Source organism: Bacillus rossius, chromosome 11 (genome assembly GCF_032445375.1).
Source record: "Bacillus rossius redtenbacheri isolate Brsri chromosome 11, Brsri_v3, whole genome shotgun sequence".
Taxonomy (NCBI): domain Eukaryota; kingdom Metazoa; phylum Arthropoda; class Insecta; order Phasmatodea; family Bacillidae; genus Bacillus; species Bacillus rossius.
Window position 1 is genome coordinate 13,879,251 of NC_086338.1, and position 15,292 is coordinate 13,894,542.

Sequence of the window (15,292 nt, forward strand, 5' to 3'; positions counted from 1 at the left end):
TCCATATTGCACTACGTTTTTTCCTTTTGACGGTATTTCTCTAGATTGTGATGATCCCTCTGCGCCTTTATACATTTATAATTTCGTTAGATGAAATTAATAAGCTGCAATATGTTATGTAACTCTTTAGATTAATCGATTATGAACTTCATAATATGAAGTCACACTTGTGCGAGAGGTCAATCTTCCAAAGTTAACAGAAAAAAAATTGTACGTGCGACGTAAAGACGTGAATGATACGAAGCTTCGTTTAATGTGAATACATAGTTCATATCGTTTTGAAGTGTTATCGAATATTAAAAAAACTTTGAATTCGTTTGTACTATCGAAGCTTCGCACATGCCTATTATTAACTGACATATTTGGGTACACGATATTGCACGACACTACTCTTGATTAATTATAATTGTCTATCCCTAAGGCAGTCCGTTAGAGGGGGGAGTTCGTTGGCTGTCCTGGTTGGCCAGGTCCATAATGTGACGGACCTTAAGGCGGCCCTGTGGCCCGTGGCCTTAAGGCAGGAATTACGACGGCCGGGTTAAGCCCTGCACCGTAAAAACTGACCCGGGGTCGCGTGGGGAATTGACATTACAAAGGATTTGGTTCATGACTATATTTACCAGATTGAAGAATCAATGAGTTACTAAATTGAAGGTTCCCCACAGAACGAACATATGGACACATCCACCCCAGGCCACGAGCTGATCTGGACTGCCGGAGGGGGCACTCCGGGGAAGGGGGGGGGGGGTTAATTAGTTCTGCCGCGCATCAAACCACGAGTGAAGAAAATAAATTACAGTTATTCGGTTTTTAATTGAAAACTTACTTGTTAATTGTACATGAACCTTGTTTGAATATTAATGCTGACATTAAATGTATTATGAAATATTGATTAAAGCTTTAGTTTAAGAAATTAAACAAATATGTTTTTAAAAATATGAGTCAACTTAAAGACTACTGACTAGTTGGTAAATCCACTGGTTATGTTTATGTTTTTGGGTTTGTTCTGGTTATTGCTTCAGCACTTTGTTTCTTACTTAAATTAAGGCTCTAGGCCGCGATGAGAATTAAGGGCGTTCATTAAACACTGTGCCCGGAGGGGCTAACACTCGTGCTCTACGATGCACATTTCTTATCACGTTTTAATTTAAGGGGATGGCTTGATGAGCTTACTCCGTGAATTATTATCGGTTGTTTGTGTCAGGTGCAGTTCCGTGACAAAATTTATACACTGGGAGTATGTGCGTATCTACTCTGCGGTTGAGTTTGCGAGGGGTATGTTCCACCAGCAGGAGCCAATACAGGTGGGTCGAGGCCGGCCTTAATGGCCTCCGGTCGGTACGACGTCAGAACCTGTCGAGATATAAAAGTGAAGATCGTGTACAGTGCCATTTCATGGACATTTACAGTGATGATAGAGGGAGGGTGAACCATAAACACTGCTACATGGCCACATGCACTTGCAGAATGCACACACTCCAACGGTGCCAGTTCATGTGCTTTCCACGCACTGCTGAGATATTTTAACTAAACAATTTTCAATTACTCATGGCATTAAATATATTACAAACTTAACAGGCGTGTTATTTATGCATGTACTCAATGACATACTGCAATATTAAAATTTTGTTTTTCATCCCAAGTGATAAACTTGCATAATGATCACACTACATTTTATTAAACTAAAGCCAACAAAAAAAATGTGCGTACATAATAGTATTGGGTTAAAAATTGGAACGCCTTTATGAATTATTTATACTATAATAAAACTGTTGAACGTCATGTCTGTATGTTGAAAATATTTGCCAAAAAACTGATTTTGGGTGACGTAGGGAGTATAACAGAATATAATAAGACCTTTGAATATATATACTGTATAGAAGTCGCGAGTGGATAGGATTTACTCTACGTTTTTCAGAAGTGTATGAAGAGCAGCTTGGGAACTTCACCGCTGCAGTGCGCTGCCGTAACGCCCTGTATCGTCTTAGTTGTTATGTACACGTTAGAGCGCAGCGCTGTCGCCCGCTGTCATTCCCCGCACCCCCCACCCATCATTCACTGCAGCTTGAGGTCGTTCAACGGGAGGGGGAAAGGGTGTTTGAAGAGTTAGACACTCGTCCGCTAGGGACCACCACAAGTCGATGCCCTAGAGATGGTGGCGATTGCGGCGGTGAATTAACCAAGTACCTCAAAACCGTATTAGAAATTTTAACCTGGGCTGGCGACTTCTATACAGTATATATATTCAAAGATAAGACTATGTATTTTTAAAACTTTGTCTATTTTAACAGGCTTATCTCCAAAAAAAATCTAGATAAATTTAATGGGGTTTTCATAGGTAACTTGAGTGTAGCGTGGAGCAACATACAAGCTTAATTTCATCAAAATCAGTTCACATAAAAAAAATATATTTTAATTTAAAGTTTTTAGGAGTCTACACAGCTTAGTACAGTTCATAGAAAAACCAAAAGTTGCTTTTTAAATTGCACTCACAGACGTTTTCAGATGTTTACCTCATCATGACGTAGTACACCAAAGAACCAATGGACAGCGCTGTTAGTTTTTTTTACCTCAGTGACAGATTTAAGCCCGCAATCTTATTTTTACTTATACAAACTACAAACTACATACATGAACCAAATGTTTTCATTACTGGAACCATCTTTTCCAACCCGGATGACCAAAAACCTTTTTTTTTTTTTGTTTTGGACAGTTATGTCCAACCTGATTTATATTCAGTATGGTAAATAGAGTTTGTCACAGCAAAAGATAGCGGCACGTACACAAACAAAACATGTCAACGTAATTTTAAACTGTTAGTAATGAATGTTCAATTGCATATCCTTAAAACTTTCATACCTATCACGCAGGTGTTTCTACCCTAGATAAGCATATGTGGAAGCAGGTACGAACACATGTGAAGGCGGGAAGTGGCAGGGCAGGAGGGGGGTCTCTGCCGCAGGCCGTACAACGTGCTGACGCTGAAGGGTGGCTTCAGCCTGGCGGAGGTGCACAGCTGGGTGTGCCTGTGCCTGCCCGAGGTGCCGGAGAAGCCCCCCGCGGGCGACAAGGCCAGCTTCTGCTTCGTGTCCACCTTCCTCGACACCATGCTGCAGTGCTGCTACTGGTCGGTGCAGTTTTCACTTCGAAGTAATTATGTAGGGGGAGCTGAATTGTTGCCCCTTGGATGGGCAGCCCTTCAGGATTTTCTGACAGTGGTTAGTTTAGGTTAGGTTAGTTCACTTTACCAACTAACCACTGTCAGAAAAATCCTGAAGTGGTAATGATTCAGACAACCTTTCAAACACACTACTGTCAGAAAAATCCTGATGGGCTGCCCTTCCAAGGGGCAAGTTTTCAGGATTATTTAAATACTTAAAGAAACATGTTTTCAGAAATTGCATGGGCAGCCCTTTTAGTCGCTGTACAAATAAACCATTGTCAAAAAAATCCTGAAGGGCTCCCCTTCCAAGGGGCAGCATTTCAGTCGCCCCATTATTTATTGCCATAAGAATACTTGATGGGTCAGTGATTTTGTTTTAGGGGGTAGGTGTAGTTTTAACTGTTGTTTATATTGCAAAAAGCAGTGGTACACCACAGCTTTATCTCCGCGCCTAGTGTGCCATATTGGAGCGTGGGTGCAGAACACCACTGGTTGGCTCTGACGCTCTTCACTACGATATTAGTCATCCAGGCGTTGAAAATTATGCATTGCTCGCCGTTGTCATCTGCACAGTATAACCTGCTGCCGTCGGGAGTGTTACAAAACTGCCAATCACTCAGTCAGCTCTGCATGCAGTCATAGAACACAGTTAGCAAGTTAAAGCTCAAGACTGTTGTTTGCTTTCCTGGTTGTTAACAACTGAAACAACTAGGACTGCTGGGTCCTCTAAGATCGAAGAGCCCAGAACCCTGTACCATGATCTGTGTTGGAATGTCCTAAGAAGCTGTGTTTTGTAAAAAAAATAATAATAAATAAATGCAGCAATGATATTGTGTCGTTTCAGTAAATGTTAGTTCCAAAGGGGAAAGGAGGGGGAGTAATTGGATTCAGAACTCGACCACTTCCTTCCCCTTTGCGAGCTTCTGATCGGCCATTACGTAGCGTGTATAAGGAGTGACCTCATAACCATGTAACATGTGCAAATGTTGAAATGTTATATCATTTTGCATGAGGAATGTTAACATTACATATTAGATATTATTAACTACAGGCTAGGTGAATCAGCCTTGCCTTAACTAGTGTGTTTGGGAGTTGCATCAGAAAAAAAAAATATTTGATTGTTTGTTTATGTGTAATTAAATTTTGTTTATTATATTTTATAAAACTAGTACAAAAATGGGACTCGAGCAGTGAACATAGAAATATTTTTGTATGTGATATTAATAAAATTATAAACTACGTTTATAGTCAGTTAATTACTTACAAAGTGTTATGATGTGAGGTCGACTGATGCACTTTTGTCGAAGATTGTGTGGCTGGCTTTATTGTTGCATGTGTTAAAATGATTCAACCACCCGTTAAGAGAATTTTAAGTTTCAATGCCTAACTTCAAGGCAAGTTCATCTGCCTTTCTTTGCAGTATCTGTCTGCTTACTGGCAAGTTTTGCGCTCTGAGCTGTTTGAACCACTCCAGCTTAGCTTCCTCCAGATCTGCTTGCATCTTGTACCTTAGATTATTTTAATTTCACATTACTACTTTTCTTCTGAACTGTGTTCTTCCCTTGTTTTCTTCACAATGCTATACTGCCGGGCAAGCTCTGTCTTCGGCATATTTTTTTTATCTTTTCCCTTGATAATTGTGTACTTCTTAATAAGGGACAAACCAGCTCTCTTTCTAATTATTTTACATGAATCATAAATCTGTATGTTATAAAAAAAGTACGATGCAGGGGTCTTCTAAACCTTAAATGCAACCAAATCAAAGTCCAATAAAATATTTTGTTTTCTTTTCAACAAATTTTGGTATTGGTGCCGTCAATCCAACTGTAATTTTTCTGGGACTTCGCCAATCCTTCTATTCAAACTAAAAAGTGAAAAATAAATATAGTTTAAAAAACTAATAAACACGCTTTTAAAGCACATCGAACTAAAAAGTGAAAAATAATTTTTATATTAAGCTTAAAACAATAATGAATGAAAAATACTAGTATTATTTTGAATAAAGCGTGGGGCGCTTTGTTCCATATTTATCGTACATCGAGCGCCCGATGGTAGAGCAGCCGACATGTCATTGGAAGGCCCTGGGTTCGAATCCCAGTCCGGGCTATCCAATTTTTCTCACATATTCTAAACAGTCTCATTGAGAAGGTCCTTTCCTCATCCTTTCTCAATCCTTATCCTTCCCAAAATTCCTGTTACGTAAATGTGGAACGCTTCACTGACTATCAATACAGCTGTACACATTAATAATTTGGAAAATAATTACAGTTACTTATAGTTATCACGGAATTAATAGTAGATTAGAACAAATAACAGTTTAAAAAAATTGAAAAAAACACGCTTTTATAAATAAACCAAACTAAAAAGTAGAAAATAAATAATAGTTTAAAAAACTAAAAAAACACACTTTTATAGAAAATCCAACTAAAAAATAGAAAATAAATTTTAATAAATTTGAATCAATAATAGTGTAAAACAAAAAAAATATGTTATTTAAAAAAAGTGTGGGGTGTTTTTTAAGATATTATCAAAATGATAATCCTTCTACTCATATCTGTCAATAAAATAACTATTGACACCATGCACCCCACCCTTTTTTTATATAACATACTTTTTTTTTATTTTACATTATTTTTAATTCAAATTTATTAAAATTTATTTTTTAATTTTTAGTTGGATTTTATATAAAAGCGTGTTTTTTAGTTTTTTTAAACTATTATTTATTTTTTTATTATAGTATTAAAAACATTTACTTGTATTAGTAATTATTTATTAAGTCCTAAAATAAACTGTAGTGTAGGGGTACATTCCAAAAGTGTGTGTGTATTGTGCTGCTCCGTCATATTTTGGCTGAAAGAAAACAAGACACTAGGGGGATTAAAATATAAGTAAAATTACAAATTATATTAATTAAAATATTATTTTAGGGGTGCGTGACACAGACTCTTCTCTCCTCTTGCGGGACGGACAAACACATGCACGCACACACACTTTCTGGCGGGAGGTTTGAGGTTTGAATAGAGGGTGTTGGTGAGAGGAGGGGGGTCTGAAGCATCGAGCTTAGGGAAGACGTAGCCCCGGTCGACGTCAATGTTGGTAATTTTTTTTATTAAAAATTTCTACATGAGTACATGCAATTATATTTTACATCTAAAAAAAAATTCTTTAAGTGTATCATGGTAGTCTATAATCCCATCTCTGTATAATGAACTGTTCCAAATGTTACAGTGTCCTAAGCACATAGAAAAATGCAAAACTGATCCTGTCCTGTAATTATTGGCGATGTTGCGTAATGAAGCCATACAAAATATAGCTGCATGTTTGATGCAAACTTTTTCGGTGACTAGTCTAGTGTGGTTTCTGCATTACTAGCTACAGAACTGATAGTGTATAAGTTTCCTTCATATCACCTCTTGCCCTTCTATGGTAAATTTAGTATTTTTTCGTGAGTCACAATAAAAAGAAGACTTAAGAGTAATATTTTTGTGTGTATTTTATATCCTAAAGTTATCTTTTGTGGAAAATATTTTCAATTTTTTAATACATTGTTCTAATTTTTTCTTAAATATCACCCCATGTAGCACAAGTGTGTTTGTTTGGTTTGTTTCATGCAATTTTCAATTATTTGCAGGAAGGGAGTAGCAGAATTTAAGTCTGACAACATTTCAACGATATCAATCTTGAAAGACATTCTCACCAAGGAAGCTACAAAGAAAAAGATTAAACTCGACATTTCATATGGTAATGATCTGTTTAGTACATCTTGTTTGTTCTGTTCTCTGAAGTTTTATTTTCAATGCAGTCTCTGATTTTTGAAGTTTTACTTCTTTAGGCACTATGCTTAGTATTAATATTGTGTACTCATAAAAGCAAACCTGAGAGCCACATTAGATTTTATTAAATAACCAACTTTATTTGTGCGAATACATCACAAAAACAAAACTACATAATTATTTCCATGAGCGATTCTTTGGCAACCATGTTTTAAAGCTTTGCAACAAAGGCCTAGCTTCTCATCATATGGGAAGCTTTGCCTCAAAACCAGAGCTTCAAATAAAACGATTAGCAAATTTCCCGGCGAAATCAAATCAAACATTAAAATGAGCTTCAATTGATTCACTTAGTTGAAGCTTTGCACAGGCCTAGTGATATCTTAATTTAATAGAATGCTGTGATCTGAGTTAAGTAAAGATGAGTATTTTAGATGTAGAACAATTTAGGTTTTTGCAAACAATGTACATGTACATGTTCTTTTAACAGAACTCTGTTAACTGTGAGATTCCAGTTCCATCCCTTGCCCATTATGATACATACATAACTTGCAATTGCTTTGGTGTGTTGCTACTGCAGTATTAGATAATTTGTATTATTTATATTTTTATAATTTACTTCATCTCATTTGAACAAATATTTACATTTTCCTCAAGCAATTTTTTATTGGTTTGCCTAAATTAAATACTGACCCAGAGAGAAAAAGTTATTAACATGTGTTACTAGATATAGCTACAGCACAGGCTATCCAGTGCTCTAGTGAGACAAGAAGCAACTGTGCTAACTAGGGTCTAGATCAGTGTTTTTCAATCTTTTTGATTTCGCGACCCCTTTACAAGTTGGAAAATTCCGGCGACCCCCTTGTGTCACAGAAAGACAAATAAATATTTTAATTAAAAGACTACGTTAATGGTATTTTCTATTTTGGTACAATTATCTATTATTCGGATCTACACTCTGCAGAAAGCCGCGAGAGTTTTGAAAGTAAGTACGAGGTAAGTTGGTAAGGCTACGTGCGACTTAACTTGGACGCCAACTGGCGCGGGCCAAACTGCGTCGGCGACGGCCACGTTGCCACGCTGCATTGTCGTTGCGGCGACAGGAAGCAACCCGCGCGCGCCACCCGCCGCCGCTCGCAATGTTCTTTTGTTTCAACTCTCATCTCACCCAGTTAAGCGTAGTCACCGATGAGTACGGACGTCATTCTTTTGTTTTTCACTTGCTCGGCGCGTTTGTAAAATGGATAAGTTTCTAAAAATATCGCAGCCTTCAACATCTGGTATGAGTGTCAATAGCGGTGGTGGTGAAACAAACCCAAAAAAAATAGACATTACGATGACAGTTATTTGAAATACGGGTTCACAGTCATAAATAATTAACCTCAATGTATAATTTGTGGCGATGTTTTATCGTGTGAGAGTATGAAACCGTCAAAGCTTATGCGGCATCTCAAACCAAGCATAAAAAAGAAGCTGATAAGCCGTTGGATTTCTTTGAACGAAAGTTGAAAGCTCTTAGTCAGCAGCAAAATACTATGATTCAGGTAATAATATTGTGTTTCCCTAGTCTCCACAAAGTGTTGTTAAGACCCTCAAAACACTAGCGATAAGTTCAAGTCGAGTCTATTCTGTTGCTGTTTTTACTGTTGATGTTTTATGATGTTTATTTCTTTGAGGTTTGCATACAACTTCTTATTGTACTTCATTTTGGTGTGCAAAGGTTCCGCGTACTTATTTTTTATTGACTATTCACTTTTATATTGTCTGGTTTATTTTCAGGCATCCAGTGTTAACGAGTCAGGATTATTAGCTTCAGCCGGCGACCCCCCAAGTAAGGCTTCGCGACCCCTCTCGGGGTCGCGACCCACAGATTGAAAAACACTGGTCTAGATGACTGGTTTGTGGTCGGATTATGGTATAATGGGGCGCTGATAAGTCATGTTAAACAAACACACTTTTTATCAGGACAACTGTATCTTTGATGAGACTTGACATTGTGTGTAGGTTAACCTAAATCTGAGAACAAGTTTGACGTGAACCAAACCAAGAACCTGGAAAATGAAAGTCTAATTTGGCATAAAAACAGAGCAGAACATACACAATATGTATGTTTGTGATGTTACGAAATCAACTAAATCAAACCTAAGATAACCATCAGCACAAAATTTACATAAAACACATAAAATTAGTCTTTACATACCATAAATAACAATTTATGAGAATCTACTGAAAAATTACTGCAACAAAAAGTGTAAATTTATAAATTAGGGTAATTGAATTTATTTTGGAAACAAGCTTTTTCTCCATTATTGTCACATGACAAATTTTAAAAAAATGTGTCTAAAGTAAGTATGGATGTACCCTAAATATGCAGTAGTTTTTTCTTGTAAACAAATCCATCCCATTCTTTCCTATATATTATCAAAAATATAAAGATACAAGCTGTGTAACCTTTATGTTGCAACACAAAGCACAAAGAGTTTAGTATCATGTTTGCTCCAGACATCAGTACAATGGATTACAGTGAAACCTCATTAATACAAACCTGAAGGGGAGTAAAGTATTTCAGTTTGTAATAACGAGGTTCATATTAATGAGGTTCTTGAGCCAATAGGTAGATTAAGAACTCGATAAGAAATATTGAATTCCTACATGTCAGAGCACTAAAAATGTGGAATATTATTATTGTAATAGAAGCCAGATATTGACATGCACACTAACAAAATACACTTAGAAGCAATTTTAATAGTTTTAATAAAATATACTATAACAGACTGATAATTAGTATACATATACGTATGTATGTATTCTTATTTAATTTGCTTCCAAAGTTTTGACAATAATGATTAACATTTACCGTACAGTTAATTGCTGTTGAGTGTATAGCAATTCTTATGCAAAGTATGCAAGATATATTTACATAGGTTTAAAAAAATCATTAATTTTTTTCTGGACACACTTATCTCTGTAAATATCATTTACAGCAGAACATATCTTCTCAAATCCTGCAATCAAGTCAATTGGCACATCACTTGCAGCAAGACACTGATTGTGTCACTTTTGCTTGGAAGTTTATGCACTACCTCACCATTGTCGTCATCACCATCATTATCCTGACTTGTACCACCCTCACAAAGTGACTGTACAGCGTCAGCCCTTGGTGTTTCCTGTAATCCTCGTGAACCAACAAGATCTTCTGCAGTTAATCTTGCACTGGTGTACACACTGTCATCAATATGAACAAACTCATTGAAGTCATTATCAACTTGCACATGTTCTTTTAACTCTTGCCAATCCTCTAAAGGTTGAACACAGTCAGGTTCTTCAACAGTTTGCTGGCCAAAACCACTTTTTGCAAAGCAATGCACAATTGTCTTTTGGCTGATGCTGTCCCACGACATGGCTATACTGCGGATAGCATCCAAAACTGACCATCTAGGAAGCTCAGTCTTTCCTTTTTCACACTGCCTGATAAGGTATTTCACCAAGCGCTGTCTGTAGTTTCTTTTCAAGCACTGTATTATACCTTGGTCGAGTGGTTGTGTCACACTTGTTGTATTTGGTAGCAAGAAGAGTAAGGTAATGTTTTCCAACTTCATACCATGAGCAGTATGTGCAGCACAGTTGTCCAACAATAACCAAATTTTGCGATTTAGAGTCGCCATTTTCCTGTCCAATTTTAACAACCACAACTGGAACATTTTTGTGGTGACCCACGTAATCTACTGGCAGATTTTTTGCTGCAACATCTTTGAAACATCTTGGCTTGGCAGACTTGCCAATAACCAAGGGTCGAAGTTTAGTACTGCCATCTTGATTACAACATAGTAAAACTGTAAGACGAACTTTACTGTGTTTACCGCCATGGCAGTTTTCACCTTTTACGGTTAGAGTTTTATTGGGCAACAGATTGTAAAAAAGCCCTGTTTCATCCATATTAAACACATCTTGTGGTGCAAATTTACTTACGATGGTCTGTACTGACTGAAGCCAGTCACTCGTTGCTGTTTGGTCGACAGCTGCAGATTCGCCACAAATGGTTTTTGTGGCCAAATTATGCCTATCTTTGAAGCGTTGAAGCCATCCGTTGCTGCAATGGAAATCATCAATTCTGAGTTGCAGTGCCAGCTGATCAGCCTTTTCTTGGATAATAGGCCCGGAAATTGGAACTCTGGCGGCGCGCATCTGATGAAACCACTCCAGCAGTTTGGCCTCTAATTCGGAATGTTTACCGACGCGCATCCTTTTCTTAGTTTGATTACTACCTTTCCTGACCGCTTCTTCTATTTTATCTGCTTGCTTTAGAATTGTACTCAAGGTTGATTTTGATATACCAAACTCTTCAGAAAGTTCTGTTTTCGTTTTTTCACCCTGACGAACTGAATTTATTATCTTAATTTTCGTCTTCAATGCAATTTCCTTGCGTTTACGTTTTGCCTCCATTTTTATGTGTGTACGTACAAATTCTAAAGTTTAATAAAATTCTCACGAGATAATTCACTTAAACTTTCATTACAACGTACACAAATATTAAACACGTTAGGCGTAATATATATTTTGATTTTATTGGTCCGGCACAGATTCATGTATACAAAGGAAGTACAAAATCGAACGTAAATACAATCCCACGTGAAGTTCGATATATCGAATATTGTACAAACGCGAGTGATTTCTGAACATATCGAACACACGAACGAGTGATTTTGAAAACATAAGAGTTAAAAACACACTTCGGACACTCAGGCGGGGCCGTATCTTTGTGGTAATCTTTGGTTCGTATTAAACGGTAAACATGACTGTTTGTTTATATGGAAGGGAATTGTTATTGTTCGCTATACATAATAACGAGAATTTCGTATTAACCAAACAAATCTTCATTGTGTTTAATGGGCATATTTCACGGGGAAATAGTAATAGGTAATATTAACGAGTCGTTCGTAATAAGCGGGATAATATTAACGAGGTTTCACTGTATTGCTGTTGTGGAAAAAAAAAAACTATATAAGATAGAAATACTTTGTTCTAGAAATTTGTTGTGTTGCAAATCTATGACATTCCGCATGATGCTTTCCGAAATGTCATTGATCAGCACATGGTAAATTGTTATGTTCAGTGCCAAATTTTGTGTGTCAATAAAAATTTTTGAATTTCCTGGAAAACTTAAAAAAAATTTACCATTTTTTGTTGTTACTAGTAATGGTATTACTATTAGTGTCTTGTAGTAAAAGAAGTTGCTTTTAATGACCAAAATTTTGTCTAGTGAGCTGTTGTAGGTAATGGTAAAAATTATATGCAAACATTCTCAGTAAAGTATAGTTTTTATCATTTATGAACAACTCACATTCTAATTTATTTAAACTAAATGCAAAATAAAAATTCTAACTAACTAAATTAACCCTTTTTTAATAAACTAAGATTTTACAATTGTTAATTGAGTAGAAAACCACTTGGAAAGAATAAACCTATCATTATCAGATGAAATCAATAGTTATGAAATTAAAGTTATTGAGTGAGTGTTAAAAATTCTCATTAAAGTTATCAAGGAATCTTTATTCAAATGCTAATTTAAATATTATGGTGGACTAGCTGTGCCCGCGACTTCGTCCGCGTGGAATAGAGTCTTTGGGTAGCATTTTTAATTATTTAGGCTAATTATTTTACAAATCAGACACGTATAAATACTTTAATGAGTTATTTGCAGTGTTTCACTGCAAAGAGCTTATTAAATTATTTAAGTACATAAGCACATAAGGTATAAAGTATTAATATGAGTTTATTTAAGTACATTTTTATAAACTACGTTATTACATAAAAACTTAAAGTTATTTGTGTTTCGCGAAGAGCATTAATTAAATAAACAAAAAAAATCTGTAAGCAAATCGAATTGTAATCTATTTACAGTGAATAATAATGAATTTTCAGCGGAAAAAATCAGTATTTGCATGCGTGTGACACAGTCGTCTGCCCTCACGTGTCTGCCCGTTCAGGTAAGCACACTTAGGCATATTTCCCCACCTACACCACGCCCCCCCCCCCCCTCCCTGCGGCTGCATAGCGCTCATTATGTACGGCGCAGTGCTTGGCAAGTTTCTTACTGGCATTAACTTCAGTTTCACATTTTGTAATGACTCCGTAAATGTTACATCAGAATAGCTCTAATATTTTGTCTCTTGTCGCAAACTTATAAAACATTCACATAAACCTTACATATTTCCATGCAAACTTTCATCCCCTATTCCCTGTTGTTATTTTACACCCTTTATGGTAAAACTTTTACAAACTTTGAATGCCTAAAAAAAAATAAGTTTCAAGCTTCTAGCTCTAAAAATGACGATACTTCCATACAACTTTTCATCCCCCCCCCCCCCCCTTTTCAACCCCTTACAACCCTTTATTCCGCATTAAAAAGTAGCCTATGTCCTTTCTCAGGCTCTGGACTATCTGTGTACCAAATTTCATTGAAATCGGTTCAGTAGTTTTGGCGTGAAAGGGCGACAGACAGACAGAGTTACTTTCGCATTTATAATATTAGTAAGGATTTACAGTGTTTTGCCTTGGAGGAAAACTTGACTAAGTTAGTATCTAACTAGTGTTTTCCTTCCACTGGAATGACGACGAGTGCAGTGAGCCGGGGGTGTGTCGGCAGCCCTGGAGGAGGGCAGCACGGCCCACGCGCTGCGCCTGCTCCACCCGCGGCTGGAGGCTCAGCTCGAGCTGGCCAGGAAGGTGGCCCTGCTGGGCGCCCTGGAGGAGCTGGGCGCCGAGGACGGCGGTCTGCTGCCGGACTACCGCAGCGTGCTGGACCAGCGGGCCTCCCTGCGCTCCGAGTTCAAGAGGCAGCCCGCTCACCTCGACCGCCTCTACGGTCCGCACGCACCTGCATTGCTAGGGACCACGTGGGTGGGGGTGGTCCACTCACCCTCCCACTGAATCCTTATGAAAAGTGACATATTTTGACCCCTCCCTCACCGCTTTAGTACCCCATTCATAATAGCCCAATTTTACGGGAGAAGGGAGGGTGAAAAGAGCATTTTCTCACTGAAGGTTTTTCAAAGGGGAGCGAAGTTGGGGTGTTACAAGGGAGGACACTAGATGGTTTGTGTGTCTGGGAGGGATGAGCTAACCTTGAAGAATGATACCGGGGAGGGAGGGGTGAGCTGATGCGTCGTGAAGCCGCTGCCGCCAGCCAGCCGGGCGAGCTTCATGTGCGCCCACTCGTGTTGCAGAACCTACAGCTGCCATATTTTTAGAAGAAATGTCCCATTATTTTTTTGTTATTCTTACATGAACATTATTGGAAGTATTAAAGCCGACATAAAAATATGCTGTGTTAAAATTAACAGATTTTAATGATCTTTCATTTTTTTTTTTTTTTTTTTTTTCTGATTTTCACATTTTGGTAAAAATTTCCAATTTTTTGACGGTTCCCGAGAATGTATTCGTAAAATCACTGCTTCGTTAAATTCGGGGTTTGTGACATCGGGGTTCTAGTGTATTTAACTACGGCAAGCATAAAACATACATGTAAACTAACCAGTAAAAATAAACTGTCGTTTGACATCTTTTCTTTAGAGGTGGCCTGTAGGGCGACGGACTTGTCATGAAGGTTCAAGTGGGTTTAAAGCAAAGCCGTCTAGCATTGTGAGTGACAGCATCCTGCCATTGTACGGCTGGTTTCTTAGCGAGTAGCGGTTTGGGAAGGGGGGGGGGGGGGGGGTTGAAATGAACTTAAATTTCGGAAAACATCTATTACGACCCCCCCTCTATTAAGACCCTATTCCTGGGAACCGTGAGGGGTCGTTTCAGAGAGGTTTGACTGTACTTATTTTATAGTTTTGATCAAGACTAAGTATTTATAATTATAACCATTAATGTGAAATACCAAGAACAAATGTTAAAAAATAAATTTTTCTCTGCCAATACTAATTCAAATTTATTATAGTCAAATTTAACTCAAAACACTTATGTTCGGTCAGACCTAGTGTTCATACGTAAATGTTTAAATTCATTCAGCTCTACGTGTAAGCTTGTTAAAGTAATATTTAAAAAAATTAAATTATAGAAGGTTTTCACATTTCAATGCATAAATGAGTAATTTAATTTGTTATTACAGGTGCTACCTAGTTTGTGTGTTACCTGATTGTCAGGCTTGGTTTGGAGGTCCTTGCAGAAACTACCAATTTAAATTTTGTGTTTACTTAATCAATTGTAATATTTAGTCATTGTATTGTATTTTTTTTAATGTGATACTAGTCACACAAGATCTATTCCTGGTTCAGTAAGTTTGCTAAAGACTTAAACATTTTATTCTTAGTTATTTACTTTACCTTCAGCAATTGAAGTGTATTTGTTTGTGTCT

At 37.3% G+C, this 15,292-nt stretch overlaps 1 protein-coding gene across 5 annotated transcripts in view; it reads left to right on the top strand.

Moving 5' to 3' along the window:
- LOC134536659 (Bardet-Biedl syndrome 7 protein homolog) overlaps nucleotides 1-15,292 on the top strand; it is an 88,973-nt gene that overhangs the window by 72,668 nt on the left and 1,013 nt on the right. For 3 of the 5 annotated variants that reach the window (XM_063376474.1, XM_063376476.1, XM_063376475.1), the window contains exons 13-15: nucleotides 2,963-3,127; nucleotides 6,795-6,904; nucleotides 13,580-13,798. In XM_063376474.1, coding sequence (XP_063232544.1) covers nucleotides 2,963-3,127; nucleotides 6,795-6,904; nucleotides 13,580-13,798 — 494 coding nt within the window. Of the gene's footprint in view, nucleotides 1-2,962; nucleotides 5,098-6,794; nucleotides 6,905-13,579; nucleotides 13,799-15,292 lie in introns of those variants that run through there. The other 2 variants (XR_010075833.1, XM_063376477.1) reach the window with 2 other exon arrangements.